This window comes from Lampetra planeri, unplaced genomic scaffold, assembly GCF_965212315.1.
Source record: "Lampetra planeri unplaced genomic scaffold, kcLamPlan1.2.h2 scaffold_164, whole genome shotgun sequence".
NCBI lineage: Eukaryota > Metazoa > Chordata > Hyperoartia > Petromyzontiformes > Petromyzontidae > Lampetra > Lampetra planeri.
In genome coordinates, this window is record NW_027614372.1 from 162,691 (window position 1) to 186,142 (window position 23,452).

Here is a 23,452-nt window from a genome sequence, read left to right on the forward strand (position 1 = left end):
GGAGTCTGCGTGTCTCTCTCTCATCATCATCACGGTGGCTAGGAGATGTTAACTGCCTCGCCTGGTGTACAGGTGGTCGTGAGTTCAATCCCGACCCTGATGCCTTGCTGTGTATATGGAGTCTGCGTGTCTCTCTCCCACCGTGTTGGTCGTGTGGATTTTTCTCCGGGCCCTCCGGTTTTCCCTCTCCACGTGTAGAATCGACGTCACCACGCGTTTAGAGTATGTGGCTGCTGCAATAAATGTCCACGTGGTGGTGATGATGATGATGATGAGGAGCCACGTCACTGGGTTATCAGTTGTGATAGTCGGGTCGCTTCTGAAAAATGAATTAATACCTCGGTGGGGCTTTGCCTGGTTGGACGGGGATGGTTTAGTGTTGTGTGTGTCTGTGTTTGGGTGATTTGTTTACCCCGCCTCGTACTTTGCACTCCCATCGTGTTGTTGTATTGTTTGTTGTTGTAACGTTTTTATCCCGTACCCCTACTGGATTCCTCGTTACAGTAGAAATGTTCTGCTTCTGAAAAAGAGCTACTGCGCAGCGGCTGCGTGGGCCGTGCCGTGGTAAAATAAAATAAATAAATTAAAACACATAACATTTTTACACTTTTAGTTTAAACCGGATCAGGGTGGCCGCATTGGGCCCACTCGCGTCTCACCGCTGCAGGATGCACTTTGGCGACCTCGAGTGCCACTCGGCGCTGCCACTCGGCGCTGCTGGCGTGCGCCATTGCCGCGAGGGGGGGTGGGGGTAGGCGAGCGACAAAAAAACTAAGCGAGGGCAAAGATCCCCCGGGTAGCCTACTCGGGATATTCGGGTCAAGTGCCGTGCACCCGAGTCGCCCCTAGGGCAGCGGTGGCCAACCGGCGCCCCCCAACTGGTGCCCCCCAACCGACGCCCCCCAACCGACGTTTGGCTCTTTGCAGAACTCATGGGTCAACTTCTTGGCTCTCGGTCCATTACAGCTCTGCCCTAGATGGGTGGTGGGGGGGGGGTAACCGATGGTGGGGGGGGAGGCCAAGCCCGAGAGTCGAACTCGTGTCGCCGCGGGGATTCCGGCGTTGTTCGTGGCGGCACCCTCCGAGGACGGCCGATGTGGCTCTACCGGTGAGCCGTGCCGCCCAGAGCGATGTCCCGGACGAAGATGCCGAGGTCGCCCCTCTCGTCGCTGCGCAGGCCGGCCACGCGGAAGCCCAGGCCGCCCGGCGTGCCGCCACGCGGCCTCTGCAGCTCCACGCACTCCACCACTCGCCCCTGCGACACAAACACACACACTGTTGGGGCAAAAGCAGGGGTGGCCAGCACCACGCCCGGCCGCCTTTGTCTCCCCAATGGCGGTGTTTACTGCACACCGCACCCAGGTACTCATTTCAGGCTGAGTCGTACACAAAGACGAAGATCCCCCATGTAGCCTTAACAGCCTGTTGGGGCAAGTGCTGTTAGCGAGAGCAGCACCTATGAAAGGCCGGCACAGCGCACAGAGAGTGGGTGGCCAGCACCACACCCAACCACCTTTGTCTCCCTCGTGGCGATGTTTACCGCACACTGCACTAGGTACTCATTTGAGGCTGAGTCGACCTAGGGGAGGCCCAGGACCGGTTTAGATGATCGCCACTGTCGTTGACCGTGAGCAGGAATCGAACTCGGGTCGCCGAGTTCGTAGCGCGGCTCTTACGACACAGCACTGTGGCTTGAAGACATGAGCCACGATGGACCGTATCGTAAACCCATAGAGATAGACCCAGCGACCCATAGAGATCCAGAGACACACAGAGATGCATAGAGTCGCATAGAGATACATGGAAACCTAGAGACTCACAGAGATACAAAGAGACCCAGAGAGACTGACAGAGATACATAGAGCCCCTTAAAGATAGAGACCCATAGGGACTCACAGAGATACATAGAGACCCACAGAAACACACAGAGATGCATAGAGTCGCATAGAGATACATGGAAACCCTGAGAGACACACAGAGACCCATAGAGACTCACAAAGATACAAAGAGACCCATAGAGACTCACAGAGATACAAAGAGACCCATAGAGACTCACAGAGATACAAAGAGACCCATAGAGACTCACAGAGATACAAAGAGACCCATAGAGACTCACAGAGATACAAAGAGACCCATAGAGACTCACAGAGATACAAAGAGACCCATAGAGACTCACAGAGATACAAAGAGACCCATAGAGACTCACAGAGATACAAAGAGACCCATAGAGACTCACAGAGATACAAAGAGACCCATAGAGACTCACAGAGATACAAAGAGACCCATAGAGACTCACAGAGATACAAAGAGACCCATAGAGACTCACAGAGATACATAGAGACCCACAGAGACCCACAGAGACCCCTATCTGTCTCTGAGTCGATGAGCGGACACAGCTCATCACTCGCACGCACGGACGCCCGGACGGACGCACCGCGACCCTCACCTGCGCCATCTCTTGCACCAGCAGCCCGAAGCCGGACGGCTCGCCGCACACCAGCGCCGAGGTGAGCACCGGCGAGCGGGAGCACGGCACGGCCATCGCCGACAGCCCCAGCTGCTCCGCCACGCCGAACTCCACCTCGCCGGGCAGCTGTGTCGCCTGCGGCGCCGCGGTGGAGAGATGTTAACCACCTCGCCTGGTGTACAGGAGGTCGTGGGTTTACTCCTGACCCTGACGCCTGCTGCTGTATATATGGAGTTTGAGTCTCTCTCTCTCTCTCTCCTCGTGGTGAGATGTTAACTACCTCGCCTGGTGTACAGGAGGTCGTGGGTTCAGTCCTGACCCTGACGCCTGCTGCTGTGTATTTAGAGTTTGCGTGTCTCTCTCTCTCCTCGTGGTGAGATGTTAACTACCTCGCCTGGTGTACGGGAGGTCGTGGGTTCAGTCCTGACCCTGACGCCTGTTGCTGTATATGTGGAGTCTGCGTGTCTCTCTCTCTCCCTGTGGTGAGATGTTAACTACCTCGCCTGGTATGCAGGAAGTCGTGGGTTCAGTCCTGACCCTGACGCCTGCTGCTGTATATGTGGAGTTTGCGTGTCTCTCTCTCTCCCTGTGGTGAGATGTTAACCACCTCGCCTGGTGTACAGGAGGTCGTGGGTTCAGTCCTGACCCTGACGCCTGCTGCTGTATATCTGGAGTTTGCGTGTCTCTCTTTCTCTCCTCGTGGTGAGATGTTAACTACCTCGCCTGGTGTACAGGAGGTCGTGGGTTCAATTAGTAAGGTTTGTCGCAAAATAAAACACATGCCAATGCGTTACTGGTACATCGCACCGGTGTGTTAGAAAGTAAACCCACAACAAGATGTTGTGGCTTTACTCTCTAACACACCGGTGTTGGAGTCCGGAATCGAACCCAGACCCTTGTCGCTGCGAGGCTGTGTGTGTGCCGAGTGGGTACCGCTGTGGAATTCTGCGTGGGTCTCAACTCTGTAGGATGCAATTAATCTCTCTTATCGCTGCTGCTGCTGCGGCTGCATTCCGAGCGCAAGCCAAACAGAGCAACGGGTAACCTCACGGCTGAGCCCTTTAAACCCCATTACTGCCTTGAAAGGGAAACGGGAGAGCGTGTGGCCGTTACGTGATCCTCGCTGCATTGGCGAGGTGCAGAGACAAAGATGGGCCTCGTGTATCCTGAACGGACTGTCGGGGCAAGCGCTGTTTGCGAGCAGCAGCGGCAGCTATTAAGGCCGGAACGGCACACGAAGGGGTTGGGCGGCAAGCGGCACGCCCGGCCGCCTTTGTCTCCCCGAGTGGCGATGTTTACGACACGCCGCACCAGGTACTCAATTGAGGCTGAGTGGACCTAGGGGAGGAGGCCCAGGATCGGTGCAGATAATCGTCGCTGGCATTGGTGGGTCGCCGGGTTTGTAGGGCGCTACCCGTTGCACTACCGCTCCCCACTGCCTACGCGCACACCACTACCAATCCACACCTGTGCCAGGCCAGGTGCACTTTGAGGCCGCGTGAAGTGTCGAAGGCCCGGCCGACAGGACTGAGATAACTGGCAGATGCACCCAGTTATGCCCTCCCCTCTACTGTGCCACACGCACACACGTACCCAACACGTACCCAACACGTACCCAACACCTCCCATCTGCTAACCAGCCCTCACCCCGGCGCCTTGTACGTTTGCGTCTTGTGCATTAACAACATGAACACGTGTCCGAGGACACGCCCGTGCTATCCGCAGCGCTTCTGCCAGCCGGGACCACAGCCCGTCGCGACCGCCACGTACACACACACACGTGGGCCTCCAGACACCCACGGTCTGGAGAGATGAACATTCCTAGAATGCCACGGCAGAAGAGTTGGGGGGTGTGGGGAGTGTGGGTGGGGCCGGTGGGTGGGTGGGGGTGGCATAGGGTGAGCAGCGGCCTGCAAAACGGTGGGAATTAATCTGGCAGGAGGGGAGCGATGATTTGCCGTGGTGCGTCATCCCGAGGGGAATGTGCCCATGACGACGCCAGCCACCCGAATCGTCGTCCCGTGCCCTGCCCCTGCCCTCCGTGCCGAACGGCGGACGCGGCACTCGCACGGTCCACGCACCGCACGGGCATCTGCGAAACAGAGCTTTGTAGCTCTTCGGATTTCTCAAGAAAAAAACAACGACTCTGTACGCTAATCGGAGGTCCGCGCGAAGGACTGCAACACTAAGCGCCACAAGCGGGCACGAAAGAAACGAGTTTGTCAATCTATACTCTTTGGTTCATTCGGTAAAGTCACGTGGGTAGAAAACTAAATAATAGATCACGACGTTTCGATCGTAACAATAAGCAACCGTCTTCAGGTGAGAAACAGAAACAAGCCGCTGTGACAGGGCATTATATTGACCCTCCCCCCCTCGGATCATTATAATGCCCCGTCACGATTGATTGTTGTTGCGATCGAAACGCCGAGATCTATTATTTTGTTTTCTACCCACGTGACTTTACCGAAAGAACCAAAGAGTATGCATTCCTGCAGTCACGAAAGCTTCAAATCAAGTTTGTCAATCTAGACGACGATGATTTGAAAGTGCACCGTAGTTCCCAGTGGCTTCCGAATATCGGGAGAGAGCGGTCCAGACGGCCGCAGGAGCAGCAGCATCTGAAAGCGCCGCGCGACGACGACGATGAACAGCGACCACCGTCTTCGTTTCGACGGCCGAGCCGAAAGCCGCCGCCGTGGCGGTCGCCGCGAGGATGCACGCGCCGCGATGGATGCCCATTTCCGATTCCGACTTGGCGTTTGCCGACCTCACCTTGTCACGCAGGTGCCGGACGGAGCTCTGCAGGCGCAGGATCTGCTGGAAGAGGGGGCTTTCCAGGGTGGCCCGCAGGGCGCCGAGCCGCCGCTCGCACACGTCCATCGCGTCGCCGTCCCCGCCGCCGCCGTCGTCGTCGTCGGCGGCACCGCCACCGCCGCTGGCGTCGCCGTTGCCGGCGCTCAGCTCGCGCAGCCGCGCCTGCAGCCGCTCCACGGCAGCCACGGCGCCCTGCAGGTCCGCTGGGTGCCACCAAGCGAGAGACCGCCGGCGAGGGTTCAAGTACCCAGAGAGATCACAGGCGAGGGTTCAAGTACCCAGAGAGATCACTGGCGAGGGTTCAAGTACCCAGAGAGATCGCTGGCGAGGGTTCAAGTACCCAGAGAGATCACTGGCGAGGGTTCAAGTACCCAGAGAGATCACTGGCGAGGGTTCAAGTACCCAGATAGATCACTGGCGAGGGTTCAAGTACCCAGAGAGATCACTGGCGAGGGTTCAAGAACCCAGAGAGATCACTGGCGAGGGTTCAAGTACCCAGAGAGATCACTGGCGAGGGTTCAAGTACCCAGAGAGATCACCGGCGAGGGTTCAAGTACCCAGAGAGATCACAGGCGAGGGTTCAAGTACCCAGAGAGATCACTGGCGAGGGTTCAAGTACCCAGAGAGATCACCGGCGAGGGTTCAAGTACCCAGAGAGATCACTGGCGAGGGTTCAAGTACCCAGAGAGATCACCGGTGAGGATTCAAGTACCCAGAGAGATTGCTGGCGAGGGTTCAAGTACCCAGAGAGATCAACAGACCACCATCCCACCACCACCTCACCACCACCCCACCACCACCTCACCACCACCTCACCACCACCACCCCACCACCACCCCACCACCACCCCACCACCACCCCACCACCACCTCACCACCACCTCACCACCACCAGACAACAACGATCGGAAAAGCGACGCTCGTCAACATTTTATGCACCTGGATTTTCCGGCATTCCTCCGGCGGTGCGTTTGATGCGCGGTTGCGATCTGTTGAAGCAAAGAAGAGACAGAGAGGGGGGGGGGAGGTCAAACCTGCGACTACCTCGTGACATTGTCTATCAAGGTATATACTTACTTTTTAAATATCTTAACACCACCTGCGTAAAAAAACCCAAAAAAACACATTCTTATTTTTTCATCAATATTGAGTCGTGTTTTCTTTTTTTTACAGAATTCGAACAACAAAAAACGGCTCTTCCTTGTTATTTGAGGTTGCCCCTGGTCACGGAGGTTCCTTGACCATACTTCACCGCGGCTGGTCAGTGCGGGTTTAGTGAGTGAGGGTGGAGGGGGGAGAGAGAGGGGGGCCCGGAGTCCCGGAGTCGGTTCAGATACCACTCGCCGCTGACGTGAGCCGTGGTTGGGAATGGAACCACGACCGCCGGTTCCGTGGCCAAGAGCTATGCACTGGAGCTCTTTTTCAGAAGCGACCTGGCCAGGAATGACAGCCCAACGAAGTGGCTTATCATCGCGTGGAAATTTATAGCAGTAAAATAATGGAAATGATCTCAATGCGTCGATTCACGCAGAGAGCCATAGGCTTGCAGAGAGACCCATAGACTCCCACAGAAACACATAGACTCACACAGAGACACAGAGACTTACACAGAGACCCGTAGATTAGTGTAGATTCACAGACAGATCCAGGCTCACACAGAGACCCATAGACTCACGGAGAGACACGAAAACTCACAGAGACCCACAGACTCACACAGACACCCGTAGACTCACAGAGCACCCATAGACTAGCACAGAGCGCCATAGACTTAGAGACCCATAAAATCACACAGAGACCCGTAGACTCACACAGAGACCCGTAGACTCACACAGAGACCCATAGACTCGCACAGACACCCATAGACTCGCACAAAGACTCACAGACTCACACAGACACCCATAGACTCGCACAGAGACCCACAGACTCACACAGACACCCATAGACTCACACAGAGACCCATAGACTCGCACAGAGACCCACAGACTCACACAGACACCCATAGACTCGCACAGAGACCCACAGACTCACACAGACACCCATAGACTCGCACAGAGACCCACGGACTCACACAGACACCCATAGACTCACACAGAGACCCACAGACTCACGCAGACACCCATAGACTCGCACAGAGACCCACAGACTCACGCAGACACCCATAGACTCGCACAGAGACCCACAGACTCACGCAGAGCGCCCATAGACTCGCACAGAGCGCCCATAGACTCGTGTAGATTCACAGAAAGACCCAAAGACTCACCAAGGAAAGGAACGTGCGGAGGAGAGTGGGGGAGGTCTCCGCCCAGGAGCGGGAATCCACAGGGGTGGCGACAGCAGCTCGAGCAATGAGGTTTCGCTTCGGATGGGGGCGGGGCGCGGGGGGGAGGAAACCGGAGGAAAATGCGCAACAGCCGCTCACAGATGGATTCAAGAATCCAGCGTGGCACGAGGCCCGCGCCAGCAGCTCGTGACGGCGGCCAAGGATGGCATTGGGGGGGGGGGGGCAGCGGTGAGACTCCACGTGGCTCATTATTTATTGAAATGACCCCTGTAACTCAATCGGTTGTTGCGCCGCACCGCACTATGCTCCAAGGTGCGCTTCCCGCGTTCGTCAACCCGGTGCCCAGCGTGGTGAAGTATGGTCAGATAATTCCTGTGAACCGCCTGGTGTGTAAGGAGAGGGTGGGGGCTGGGGGTGGGGCCTTCATCCAGCAGTGGATTGAGCGGGAATCAAACTCGGGTCGCCGGGTTCGTAGTGCAGTGCGCTAACCACTGCACCACCGCTCTCCCCAAAGATCCCCCGTATAGCCTCAACAGACTGTAGGGGCAAGTGTTGTTAGCGAGCACCTATGAAGGCCGGCACGGCACCCTAGGGGGTGGGTGGCCAGCACCACGCCCGGCCGCCTTTGTCTCCCTGGTGGCGATGTTTACTGCACACCGCACCGAGTACTAATTTGAGGCTGAGTCGACCTAGGGCAGGAGGCCCAGGACCGGTTCAGATAATCGTCACCACGTGTTAGCCGCGAGCGGGAATCGAACTCGGCTCGCCGGGTTCGTAATGCAGTGCGCTAAGCGAAGCACCACCACTCTCCCGACAACCACAATCATCATTATGATCACCACCACTACCGTCATCATCACCACCATCATCATCTTAACCGCAACAGCAGCCAGTAAATAAGCAACCACTTGTGGATTAATCAATGCATGGCGACGCCTATGACAACAAGTCTATTGACAACAAACAACGACATCACCACAACCACCATCACCATCATCAACCCCAACATCAGCAGCACCATCAAAGACAAAGATGCCCCGTATAGCCTCAACAGACTCCTGGGGCAAGTGGTGTTAGCGGGCAGCACCTACGGGTAGCCAGAACCACGCCCGGCCGCCTTTGTCTCCCTGGTGGCGATGTTCACACACACCGCACCAGGTACTCATTTGAGGCTGAGTCGACCTAGGGGAGGCCCAGGACCTGTTCAGATAATCGTCACTGGGTGTTGATGGCCGTGAGCGGGAATTGAACTCGGGGCGACAGGTTTGTAGCGCAGCGTAGCGCTAACCGCTGCACCACCGCTCCCCAGCACCATCACCACAACCACCACCAGCGTCATCAGCAGCAACATAATCACCATCACCCCCATAATAATCACCATCGTCATCATCAATCACCACGACTACCATCACTACCACCACCATCACCACCTATCATCATAATCACAACAACCACCACCACCCATCATCACTACCATCATCACCATCACTAGCACAATCACTACTACCACCATCACCCCCACCATCACTATCCCATCATCACCATCACCCCCCACCATCACTATCCCATTATCACCATCACTACCACAATCACTAATCCATCATCACCACCATCACCATCACTACCACAATCACTAATACCACTATCACCACCCATCATCATCATCACACCCACCATCACCACCCATCATAATCACAACAACCACCACCACCCATCATCACTACCATCATCACCACCCATCATCACCATCACTACCACAACCACCATCACTAACCCATCATCACCATCACTGCCACAATCACTACTACCAACACCACCACCACCCCCCATCATCACCATCACTACCACAATCACTACTACCACCATCACCAACCCATCACCACCATCACCCCCCATCACCACCACCACCAACCCATCATCACCACCCATCATCACCATCACTACCACAATCACTACTACCACCATCACCAACCCATCACCACCATCACCCCCCATCACCACCAACCCATCATCACCACCCATCATCACCATCACTACTACCACCATCACCAACCCATCATCACCACCCATCACCACCCCCCATCACCACCACCATCACCCCCATCATCACCATCACTGCCACAATCACTACTACCAACACCACCACCATCACCCCCCATCACCACCACCACCATCCCCCACCATCACCACCACCCATCACCACCACCCATCACCACCACCACCCATCACCACCACCCATCACCACCACCCACCCATCAACATCACCACCACAACCAACACCACCACCATCACCCCCCATCACCGCCACCACCATCGCCACCACCATCGCCACCACCATCACCACCACCATCACTACCACAATCACTACTACCAACACCACCACCACCATCACCACCACATTCACTACTACCAATACCAACACCACCATCACCACTACCACAAATCACTACTATTAACACCACCACCACCACATTGACTACTACCAACACCACCATCACCACTACCATCACTACCACAATCACTGCTACCAACACCACCACCATCACCCCCCACCATCACCCCCCACCATCACCGCCACCATCACTACCACAATCACTACTACCAACACCACCACCATCACCGCCACCACCATCGCCACCACCATCACTACCACAATCACTGCTACCAACACCACCACCATCACCCCCCACCATCACCCCCCACCATCACCGCCACCACCATCGCCACCACCATCACTACCACAATCACTACTACCAACACCACCACCATCACCGCCACCACCATCGCCACCACCATCACTACCACAATCACTGCTACCAACACCACCACCATCACCCCCCACCATCACCCCCCACCATCACCGCCACCACCATCGCCACCACCATCACCACTACCACAATCACTACTACCAACACCACCACGATCCCTACTACCATCACCACCACCACTACAACCACCACCACCATCACCACCACCCCCCACCATCACCACCACCCACCATCACCACCACCCACCATCACCACCATCCCCCCCATCACCACCACCCATCAACATCATCACCACCACAACCAACACCACCACCATCACCCCCACCATCACCGCCACCACCATCGCCACCACCATCACTACCACAAATCACTACTACCAACACCACCACCACCACATTGACTACTACCAACACCACCACCACCACAACCACCACCACCACCACCGGCTGTAGTAGCAGCAGCAGCCGCCGCAGCGAGTCGCGGTCACCCGCGCCCCGCCGAGGCCTGCCCGGCCTGCCTCAGCCAGCCGCTGCTGCTAACAACGCAAGCCCCGCCATACCTCCCCCCTGCCCTGCCCGCTGCTGTTGCTGCTGCTGCTGCTGCTCGATGTTGTTGTCGTTGTTGTTGTCGTTGCTGTTGTTGTCGTCGTCGTTGTTGTTGTTTGTGGATGGTGGTGGGTCAGCGATGGCGGTCGTCGTCGTCATGACGACGACTCGGCCGCGAAGTTTATTTTTTAACTTCTTCGCGCTCCGCGATGACCGCTTAAGGTTCCGCCGCCCGCCCGCCCGCCCGCTGTTTGTTAGTTAGTTTGTTGTCGTTGTTGTTGTTTGTTTGTTTTCTTAAAGAACGAGGTACAAACCTGGCCGACGATGACTGATCCGAGGGCTGCCGCTGCTCCGATCGGTCCCGTTAGAGTGGTGAGGGTGGGTGGGGGCAGCAAACATCACGTGACCCAGCCGGGTCAACCGAGGGGCGGGGCCACTCGGGGGAAGCGGGGGGGGGGGAGGTTGGGGTAGCGGTGGTAGTCCACACCACGTGACCCAGCCGGGTCAATCGAGGGGCGGGGCCACCTGGGGGAAGCGGGGGGGGTGGAGGCTGGGGGAGCGGTGGTAGTCCACACCACGTGACCCAGCCGGGTCAACCGAGGGGCGGGGCCACCCGGGGGTAACGGGGGGGAGGAGGTTGGGGTAGCGGTGGTAGTCCACACCACGTGACCCAGCCGGGTCAACCGAGGGGCGGGGCCACTCGGGGGAAGCGGGGGGGGAGGTTGGGGTAGCGGTGGTAGCCCACACCACGTGACCCAGCCGGGTCAACCGAGGGGCGGGGCCACCCGGGGGAAGTGGGGGAGGGGGGATGAGGCTGGGGGAGCGGTGGCGCAGTGGTTAACGCTGCCGAACACACAAAGTAAAAACCCAGGTACGTGCGGTCAGGGGAGGCAGGGGAGGCAGAGCCTCACCTGCCATACTCCAATGAAAATAGTTGTTACTAAAAGTAAAAAAAAAGAAATAACCAAATAAAATAAATATTAAAATTTTCCCACTGATCTGTGTTATAAATGCCATTTTTGTACGATTCCAATCATTTTTATCGTCAAAATCGCCAAATTTGCGGAGTTCCGCTGCAAATATAGGGAGAGACGAGAGGTGAGGCAGCGACGAGCTCTGCCTCCCCTCTGATTGCGCAACCCCTCAGTAACTGGATGGAGCGCGGGCAATAAGCGCGTGCCTGTTACTATCTCAGTGTGTCACCAATGTGATGTTTGTAGACCCCTTCATTTCATGTCCTCGCCTTCCATACTCCAGGTTACTTATTTCACGTATGTGTATGTCAAGACCGTAGCCATGGAGTCAACATTGGGGGGGACCAAATCTTCCCCCCCCCCCCCAGAAAAAAAAAAATCTAAATTTTAAAACGAATTTCCTGCCTACAATATTAAAAAATTCCCTAACACATAGGATGGACTTTTTTTATTTTTAACAATAATGTCTCATAGTGTATTGTATGACATTGCTCTGTTTTTTTTATATTTTATTGTTTCATTGTATGTAATGGCAGAGATTACAACCATAACCACAATCATCTTCTTGGTTCTTTCGGTAAAGTCACGTAGAATGGAAATAATACAATAATAAAATAAAACATTATAAGATAATTCTCACGACGTTTCGGCCACAACGCAAGCAGCCGTCCTCAGGTGAAGACCAGGTCTGTCGGGGAGACAGCGTCTGAATGAAACAGCACCATGCTTGGAGCGTATATTTAAGCTGGGTTGGAAGGGGGGGGAAGGGCGCCTTGACAAAATAATTTGCATATAAAGAGGAATTTAGCATATTTATGTGTCCCCCCCAATATATATTATAAATACGGCCTTGGTGTATGTAGTGGGCCAATAACCAGAGGGGAGAACTTCTGTGAGGCAACACGATATTTATTGAACTGCTCTGAACACAGGGGGTCCCTAACACTAAGGGGTAACGGCCCCTTTCACCCGATACCTGCCGCCAGCTATGGCTGCAGGGTGTTGGTGATGGTCCATGTTGTTTATGTCGTTATTGTAAAAATTCCGTCACAGTTCCTATGATCACTGTTACATTGCTTTCATGGCTTTATTTTGGTGATTTCGAAACGTTTTTTGGTTTGGCCATGTTTGTGTTGTTGTAGTACGGAGTTAGACTGATGGCCTTAATCTAAGTTGTCTTGTGGTTGTTGTTGTTGTTGTTGTTTGACTTGCATCCCCCTGGGATGTTTGCACACAGCGTTGGTGTACGGTGCTTTTTCTGCAATATTTGCTGTCTTTTCTAAGATTTTCTGTTTGCACTCAGTCACATAGTCACTTTAAGATGTATTTTTGTTCATGTTTTTGTTTTTTGTTTGTTGCGGTTGCACCCGATTCAAGGGCCGAATGGCTCACAGGGCTATACCTCTTCTTGGTTCTTTCGGTAAAGTCACGTAGAAGGGAAATAATAAAATGATAAAAATAAAACATAATAAAATACAATTCTCACGACGTTTCGGCCACAACGCAAGAAGCCGTCCTCAGGTGAAGAACAGGTCTGTCGGAAAGACAGCGTCTGAATGAAATTTAGGGCTACACCTAATCAATGAACTTGAACACTGGGGCCACTCTAGCTCTGAGCCCTCCACTCAGCTCCGGCCTTAATGACGTCACGCACCTAGGGGGGAAGGGGGGGGTCAGACATTTGTGACGATGTGTGACGAGGGAGGGGGGGTTTGAGAAATGTGTCTTCACATCAAAATGCGCAACTTTTAATAAATATAGACAACACGTTAATTAATGTTTTCTCCTACAACATCAGAGTGCAGCGCCACATTAAATACGCACTACAATGACAATAGTTTAAAGCCATTTGAAGCATGTTTTTTTTTTTGGGGGGGGGCAGAGCTTTGTGACGTCATATTTGAGGGGGGGTCTGACTTTTTCTGACGCCGTGTGACGACAGGGGGGGGGGTCAAAAATCGTCCAAAATCGCGTGACGTCATTTATGGACGGCCCCTTGGGTCTTCGGCTTGGAGATGACTGAGCCGGCCCCTTCAGAGGTCCGGCTGATGTACAGGTCCGTGGCTCGCTCCGCCCTAGACACGCCTCCCTTCCAGAACCTTCTGGCAGGTGACGTCATCCCCCAGTCCCCCCTCACGGGGTTTGTGGGATTGTGTCCCAGGATCCCTTAGGGCGGAAGTGCGATTATCGTTTTGAATCAGCTGCCGCCTTCGAGCCGATCCATCGGCAGAATCTTAGTTCGAGGCCTCGCCCCGCTGTTCAGCGACGATCGATGGCATTCTTGACTTGAAGCTTTCGTGACTTCAGGCATCCATACTTTCACCTGAATCCATACTCTCACCTGAATCCAGTCTCACCTGAATCCACACTCTCACCTGAATCTATACTCTCACCTGAATCCAGTCTCACCTGAATCCATAGTCTCACCTGAATCTATACTCTCACCTGAATCCACACTCTCACCTGAATCCATAGTCTCACCTGAATCCACACTCTCACCTGAATCCACACTCTCACCTGAATCCACACTCTCACCTGAATCCACACTCTCACCTGAATCCACACTCTCACCTGAATCCATACTCTCACCTGAATCCACACTCTCACCTGAATCCACACTCTCACCTGAATCCACACTCTCACCTGAATCCATACTCTCACCTGAATCCACACTCTCACCTGAATCCACACTCTCACCTGAATCCACACTCTCACCTGAATCCACACTCTCACCTGAATCCATAGTCTCACCTGAATCCACACTCTCACCTGAATCCACACTCTCACCTGAATCCATAGTCTCACCTGAATCCATACTCTCACCTGAATCCACACTCTCACCTGAATCCACACTCTCACCTGAATCCACACTCTCACCTGAATCCATACTCTCACCTGAATCCACACTCTCACCTGAATCCACACTCTCACCTGAATCCACACTCTCACCTGAATCCACACTCTCACCTGAATCCACACTCTCACCTGAATCCATAGTCTCACCTGAATCCATAGTCTCACCTGAATCCATAGTCTCACCTGAATCCATAGTCTCACCTGAATCCACACTCTCACCTGAATCCATAGTCTCACCTGAATCCACACTCTCACCTGAATCCATAGTCTCACCTGAATCCATAGTCTCACCTGAATCCACACTCTCACCTGAATCCACACTCTCACCTGAATCCACACTCTCACCTGAATCCACACTCTCACCTGAATCCACACTCTCACCTGAATCCACACTCTCACCTGAATCCATAGTCTCACCTGAATCCACACTCTCACCTGAATCCACACTCTCACCTGAATCCATAGTCTCACCTGAATCCATAGTCTCACCTGAATCCACACTCTCACCTGAATCCACACTCTCACCTGAATCCACACTTTCACCTGAATCCATAGTCTCACCTGAATCCACACTCTCACCTGAATCCACACTCTCACCTGAATCCACACTCTCACCTGAATCCACACTCTCACCTGAATCCATACTCTCACCTGAATCCACACTCTCACCTGAATCCACACTCTCACCTGAATCCATAGTCTCACCTGAATCCACACTCTCACCTGAATCCATAGTCTCACCTGAATCCATAGTCTCACCTGAATCCACACTCTCACCTGAATCCACACTCTCACCTGAATCCACACTCTCACCTGAATCCATACTCTCACCTGAATCCACACTCTCACCTGAATCCACACTCTCACCTGAATCCACACTCTCACCTGAATCCACACTCTCACCTGAATCCACACTCTCACCTGAATCCACACTCTCACCTGAATCCATAGTCTCACCTGAATCCATAGTCTCACCTGAATCCACACTCTCACCTGAATCCACACTCTCACCTGAATCCACACTTTCACCTGAATCCATAGTCTCACCTGAATCCACACTCTCACCTGAATCCACACTCTCACCTGAATCCACACTCTCACCTGAATCCACACTCTCACCTGAATCCATACTCTCACCTGAATCCACACTCTCACCTGAATCCACACTCTCACCTGAATCCATAGTCTCACCTGAATCCACACTCTCACCTGAATCCATAGTCTCACCTGAATCCACACTCTCACCTGAATCCATACTCTCACCTGAATCCACACTCTCACCTGAATCCACACTCTCACCTGAATCCATAGTCTCACCTGAATCCACACTCTCACCTGAATCCACACTCTCACCTGAATCCACACTCTCACCTGAATCCACACTCTCACCTGAATCCACACTCTCACCTGAATCCATACTCTCACCTGAATCCACACTCTCACCTGAATCCATAGTCTCACCTGAATCCATAGTCTCACCTGAATCCATAGTCTCACCTGAATCCACACTCTCACCTGAATCCACACTCTCACCTGAATCCACACTCTCACCTGAAGACCGTCGCTTGTTGTTGCGATCGAAACGCCGTGATCCATTACTTTTTTCTCTACCCACGTGACTTTATCGAAAGAACCAAAGGGCATGGATCGATGGCATCTTCGTTCGAGACCTCGTCCCACTGCTCATCGACGATTGATGGCGATGCGATTGGACGATGCCCCGGTCGGAGCGAGCCGATGAAATGGGAACGATTTGATTTTTAAACGTCGAAACTCATTTTTGACGAATTTTTTTCTCGGTAGTTTGCTGTGCGGGTTTGCATTGGCTGGGACTGTTGTTGTTGTTGCTGTTGTTGTTGTCTTGGTGTAGTCTGGGACTGTTGTTGTTTTGGTGTGGACGACAAAGACGAAGGTCCCCCGTGTAACCTCCAGAGACTCTCGGGGCAAGTGCTGTGAGCGAGCGGCGCCACGAGGCGGTGGGTGGGGTGGGTGGCCAGCACCAGATACTCATTTGAGGCTGAGTCGACCTAGGGGAGAGAACCTCGGGGGACCGGTTCAGATATTCGCCACCGCTGTCGTTGGCCGTGAGCGAGGGAATCGAACTCGGGGGCTTTTGTCGGGTTCACAGCGCAGCGGTGGCGCTAACCGCTGCACCACCGCCAGACGGCGCTAGTGTCACACACACAGCCAGACACAGACACACACAGACACACAGACACACACACAGACACACACAGCCAGACACACACAGACACACAGACACACACACACAGCCAGACACACACAGACACACACAGACAGACAGACATACACACAGACACACACACACAGACACACACATACAGACACAAACAGACACATACACACACATACAGACACACACAGACACATACAGACACAAGACAAAAGACACACACACAGAGACACAGACACACACACAACTAGACAGACACGGACACACACACAGAGACGGCGATAGTACCACACACAGACACATACAGACACAAGACAAAGACACAACCAGACACACACACAACCAGGCACACACAGACACACACACACAGACGGCGCTAGCTCGTGTGGCCCTGTGGTCTATGAAACTAAAACTTCCACTATTTTTTTATGTTACCAGGTGAGGCCTCCTGAGCTGTACACAGCTCCCTTTCAGGAGCGAGTTGGCTATCACAAACGATAGCTCCACGAATTGGCGGCTTATCATCATTATCATCATCACGTGGACATTTATAGCAGTGGCCAAATAACTCCAAACGCGTGATGTCGGTTCTAAACGTGGAGGGGAATAAGTATAACCCGTAAAAACAAAGTTTTTCACTATAAATCCTTTATATGCGTGGCGGCTAGAATCCTCTCGTCCTCTGGCTTGAGATGGCTGCCACCTATGGGTCAGATGATTGCATGGCACCATTAAGCAGTTGGTAATTAAATATTATATTTTTTGTCCTAAAAAGTGTAACATTTTGGGAAAAAAATGTAACGAACATTAATTGTCACGCACAACGAGTCTGTGTGGAAAATGTCAGCTCGATTGGATCACGGGAAGTGGGTTAAAAAAACGACCGAAAGATTTGCACGGTCCTAAGCAAGCAAGCGAACTTAATATAAAGGATTTAAAAACCGGAGGACCCGGATGATAAAATCCACGCGACCACGCGGAGAGAGAGAGAGTTCGAGACACGCAGACTCCAAATACACAGCAGGCGGCAGTGCCCGGGATCGAACCCACGTCCTCCTGTTGGTGCTGCAAATGCCCTAACGATGGGCAATCTTTCGTGACGCTTTCATTTGTGATTGCCAGGTCGCTTTTGAAAAAATATGTCAATACCTCAGCGGGCTTTTGCCTGGTAGGATGGTGATGGTTTTATATTTTGATTTGTAATGTGCGTGGTTGATTCGTTGTCCTTTGCATCACGATCGTATTTTTTTTAAAATATTGCGTTTAGTTGTTGTATCCTTCTTACCCCGTGCCTGTGAGAAAAAACGAGCTTTGTAGCTCATCGGATTCCTCCTGCAGTATGAATACATCGATTCGGCTTGAGAGCTGCTGCAGCACCTCGCTCATGATGGCTGATGGCGGTCGGCCCCTGCTGTGGGTGCTGTAGGAGATTGTTATAGGGCCCACTCTACTTACGAATATTCGACTTACGAATTTTCAGAGATACGAACAAACCTGGTCCGTATGTCCGAGAGTCGTGAGTTTAACCGCCGTGCAATAAATGGCGGTGGTGGCATCTACATCTACAGAACGTAAAGAACCAGTGGCATCTACATCTGCAGAACGTGAAAAACATGTGGCGTCTACATCTGCAGAACGTGAAGAACCAGTGGCATCTACATCGGCAGAACGTGAAGCACCAGTGGCATCTACATCTGCAGAACATGAAGAACCAGTGGAATCTACATCTACAGAACGTGAAGAACCAGTGGCATCTAGATCTGCAGAACGTGAAAAACATGTGGCGTCTACATCTGCAGAACGTGAAGAACCAGTGGCATCTACATCTACAGGAGATTATACAACTTTTAAAGCCATCCCCCGCGTCTAGTGTACACCGCCGTACAACGCGTTTGGAATCGACGGGAATCAATTTGGGACTTACAAACAAATCCACTCACGAGCAGACCTCTGGAAGTCAACTCGTTCGTAAGTAGAGGAGTTCCCCCGTGTGTTTTATTATTATTATGTCGGAGGGACAGGAGGAGGAACAGCAGGTTGGCATGTTTCGAAGGGACAGATGGCGAGGCTGAGAGGGCCCAAGGCGAGCCAGTGAGGCGTTCCAGCGCGTTCACTGGCATGCGCATGCTGGCATGAGCACGCAGAGTCGGAACAATTATTTTATACTGCAGGAGGAAATCCGATGAGATGCAAAGCTCTCTCTTTGTCTTTCTCTCTCTCACGGACTTCCAGTAGAAACAACAACAACAACACAATCACAGAAACGCGATCGAAGTGCCAAGCAGAGGCAAGGTAAACAATCACACAAACACGGACAGACGCAACACCAAACCACCCCCATCCTACCTGGCAAAGCCCCCACGGCAGAGGTCGCAATCGGGTACCCGATACCCGTACCCTACTCGATACCCGGCTACCCGTACCCGGCCGGGTACGGGTACTCGTTTGCGACCCTGGTGCGGCCGGGTACGGGTAGACCGTGAGTCACTGGCGAGTCACCGTTTGTCACTCATTTCCCAACGTCTTGTCTCTTCTCACAATTCAAGTTCCTAGAATCAACCCACCCGCGCCTGCAACATGGCTTCATCCCAGAGGTCGCAATCGGGTGCCCGATACCCGTACCCTACCCGATACCCGGACGGGTACGGGTAGCCGGGTATCGGGTAGGGTACGGGTATCGGGCACCCGATTGCGAGCCTGGTGCGGCCGGGTACGGGTAAGGAATCAAAACCCGTTTGCGACCTCTGACCCACGGTGGAGGTATTGACACATACAAAGGTCCCCCGTGTAGCCTCTCAACAGACTAGCGGGGCAAGTGCTGTTGGCACCTCTGAAGGCCGGCGCTGTGGTACACGATTAGGAGGAGAGGGCGCGCGGCTAGAAAAACACGCCCGGCCGCCTTTGTCTCCCTAGCGGGGCGATATTTACACACCACCGGCACCCGGCGCTACTCGTCTGTTTGAGGCCGAGCCAAACCTACGGCGAGACCCGGGAGCCGCTCGGATTGACCGTCGCCGATGCTTTGGTGGCGGCTCGCGAGAGGGAATGGAACCTGACCGCTGCGCCACCGCTCCCCCCCCCCCCACAAGCTGGCACGGGCACCACCACCCACCCACCACCAACCACCCACCACCAACCACCACCCACCACCATCACCTACCACCCATCCACCAACCACCACCACCCACCACCACCCATCCACCCAACACCACCCACCCACCACCCACCATCACCACCACCACCCACCACCCACTACCACCACCACCCACCCATCCACCACCACCCACCACCCACCATCACCACCCATCCACCCACCATCACCACCACCCACCACCCATCACCCACCATCACCACCCATCCACTCACCATCACCACCACCCACCACCACCCATCCACCACCAACCACCACCCACCCACCACCACCCACCACCACCCACCACCACCCACCACCACCAACCACCCACCAACCACCCACCACCCACCACCAACCACCCACCACCCACCCACCACCACCACCCCCCACACTCTGCAAAGCGACGCGCTGCGTGGTTTTCACGATTGGCCATTTGTGTGAGCGGCAGAGGGGGCGCAGACGGGGGCACCGGAGCACCCCCCCACCCCACCCCCCCATCTGTCGTCTTGGCTGCCGTGAACATGGGTCCGGGCAGAGAGACAGAGAGAGACAGAGAGAGTGAGAGAAGGAGAGTCAGAGAGAGTTAAAGGGAGAGACAGACACAGAGAGAGAGTTAAAATGAGAGAGAGAGAGAGGCACAATTTTTTTAAAATCTCATCAAAAGCATTCGTGACCATCTGCCGCGTTGGCAAGTCACCAGCCGTGCCCACCCACCTGCCCAAAGACAAAGATCCCCCGTATAGCCTTCACGTACCGTTGGGGCAAGTGCTGTTTGCGAGTAGCAGCAGCAGGGCCTATGAAGGAGACAAAGACAAAGATCCCCCGTGTAGCCTCTAACAGCCTGTTGGGGCAAGTGCTGTTTGCGAGTACCAGCAGCGCCTATGAAGGAGACAAAGACAAAGATCCCCCGTGTAGCCTCTAACAGACTGTTGGGGCAAGTGCTGTTTGCGAGTAGCAGCAGGGCCTATGAAGGAGACAAAGACATAGATCCCCCGTGTAGCCTCTAACAGCCTGTCGGGGCAAGTGCTGTTTGCGAGTAGCAGCAGCACCCGATGAAAGGCCGGGCACGGCACTTGAGGGGTTGGTTGGCCTGCACCCACGCCCGACCGCCTTTGTCTCCCCAATGGCGACTCATTTGAGGCTGAGTAGACCTCGGGGTCGACTTGTTACTGGTGTTGGTCGTGATACCCACTCACCCATGCACCCACTCGCCTGCCTGCCCACACTCATCCCCCACGAAGCCACAGACCGACCTACCCACCCACTCACGGTTAGCGCTGCGCTGCGAACCCGGCGACCAGAATTCGCTTCTCGCTCACGGCCAACAAAGACCAGCGACGATTATCTGAACCGGTGCTGGGTCTCCCCTAGGTCGACCCGGCCTCGAATGAGTACCTGGCGCGGTGCGTAGAAACACCGCCACCGGGGAGACAAAGGCGGCCGTGCGTGCGTGGTGCTGGCCACCCACCCCATCGCGCCGGCCTTCGTAGGTGCTGCTACTCGCCGGCAGCACTTGCCCCAACAGTCTGTTTGAAGGCTACACGGGGGAACTTTGTCAACAAACCCACCCACAGTGCCACTCAATCCAACCTGGCAACCAGCCAGCCAGACACTTGGCAAGATGACCAAAGACAAAGATTCATAGTCAAGGTTTTTTGGGGTGAGATCGCGTTATTTGTAAATGTGTCGCGACCCTCCACCACCCGACACGGCCAATCAGTTGGAAATTGTGTCACGTGAACAGAACGCCAATGAGTTACTTCTTCAGCCCACCCGGTGTGATTTTTGATTTAAAGCTTTCGTGACTGCAGGGATTCATCTTCTTGGTTCTTTCGGTAAAGTCACGTAGAAGGGAAGTAATAAAATAAGAAAAATGAAACATAATAAAATTATTCTCACGACGTTTCGGCCACAACGCAAGCAGCCGTCCTCAGGTGAAAACCAGACTCTGTCGCCTAGACGGACCTGGTTTTCACCTGAGGACGGCTGCTTGCGTTGTGGCCGAAACGTCGTGAGAATAATTTTATTATGTTTTATTTTTATTATTTTATTACTTCCCTTCTACGTGACTTTACCGAAAGAACCAAGAAGACCCACCCGGTGTGTTTGAAGAGTGGATCCACAACATTTAGCATTTGAGTTGTACGACGTTTCGCTGGTAATGACATCCAGCATGTTCGGGGCGATTTGCCAGAATAGTGAAGCCATCCACCTGCTTCTGTTTTATATAGTTCAGGATGATGTCATCGTTGTTGAACCCCATCACGTTTCGAGATCAGAGGCGGAGGTGGGGGGAGGTATTGCAATTATATAATAGATCAGTAATCACTCTTTGGTTCTTTCGGTAAAGTCACGTATAAAGAGAAAATAATAAATTAAATACTAGCATACGACGTTTAGATTGCAACACAAGCAATCATCATCAGGTATAAGTGAAATAGAAAGACAAATCTAGTATACTTAGAAATGTAATGTAAAACAACAGAGAGTCGGATAACATAACAGTCAACAACCTACCAGTCACGTATAAAGATAAACTAATAAATGAAATACTAGCATACGACGTTTCGATTGCAACACAAGCAATCATCGTCAGGTATAAATGAAATAGGAATACAAATCTGGTATACTAAAGCATTCTCAGGAAGAACGTAATCAACCAGGTAGGGTGTTGACTGTTATGTTATCCGACTCTCTGTTGTATTACATTACATTTCTAAGTATACTAGATTTGTGTTTACTATTTCATTTATACCTGATGATGATTGCTTGTGTTGCAATCGAAACGTCGTATGCTAGTATTTAATTTATTTCGATTTAAAGCTTTCGTGACTGCAGGGATTCATCTTCTTGGTTTTTTCGGTAAAGTCACGTAGAAGGGAAGTAATAAAATAATAAAAATTTCATTTTATTATGTTTTATTTTTATTATTTTATTACTTCCCTTCTACGTGACTTTACCGAAAAAACCAAGAAGATATTTAATTTATTATTTTCTCTTTATACGTGACTTTACCGAAAGAACCAAAGAGTAATTCCTGCAGTCACGAAAGCTCCAAATTAAGTAAGATCAGTAATCAGCCACTTAGCATGTGACTCTTCTATAAGGAACTGCAATGTGTGTTGTGTATTAGTTATTAATACGCTTCCAGGCTGCGCCGAGTCTGTAGCTATCACAGCGGTTGAAATTATGTCTTCTCAATTTCGATGGGTTCTCTAATTAGTCTTGGCCAGTAATAATTAGTTTTACGACAACACTTCAAAGTTATCAAAATCGAATTGAATGTCCTCGTTGGCGAGCATGTTCTGCCGCTGCTGACAACTGCGATTGGGAGATTTTAATGTTCCTTTTGCTGTTCTTTTAGTCTTGCACTAATGTTACGTCCCGTCTGTCCAATGTAGCACTTGCCGCTTAAGCA

At 52.9% G+C, this 23,452-nt stretch overlaps 1 protein-coding gene across 1 annotated transcript in view; it reads right to left on the reverse strand.

The window, feature by feature from the left end:
- Positions 1–11,293, reverse strand: part of LOC144739662 (multiple PDZ domain protein-like) — a 67,341-nt gene extending 56,048 nt beyond the window's left edge. The window contains 5 exon segments of the mRNA XM_078622588.1: positions 1,107–1,255; positions 2,447–2,602; positions 5,243–5,487; positions 6,223–6,272; positions 11,192–11,293. Of these exon segments, the coding sequence (XP_078478714.1) occupies positions 1,107–1,255; positions 2,447–2,602; positions 5,243–5,487; positions 6,223–6,238 (566 nt within the window). The 5' untranslated portion in view covers positions 6,239–6,272; positions 11,192–11,293.
- Between the last annotated feature and the right edge of the window lie 12,159 nt (positions 11,294–23,452).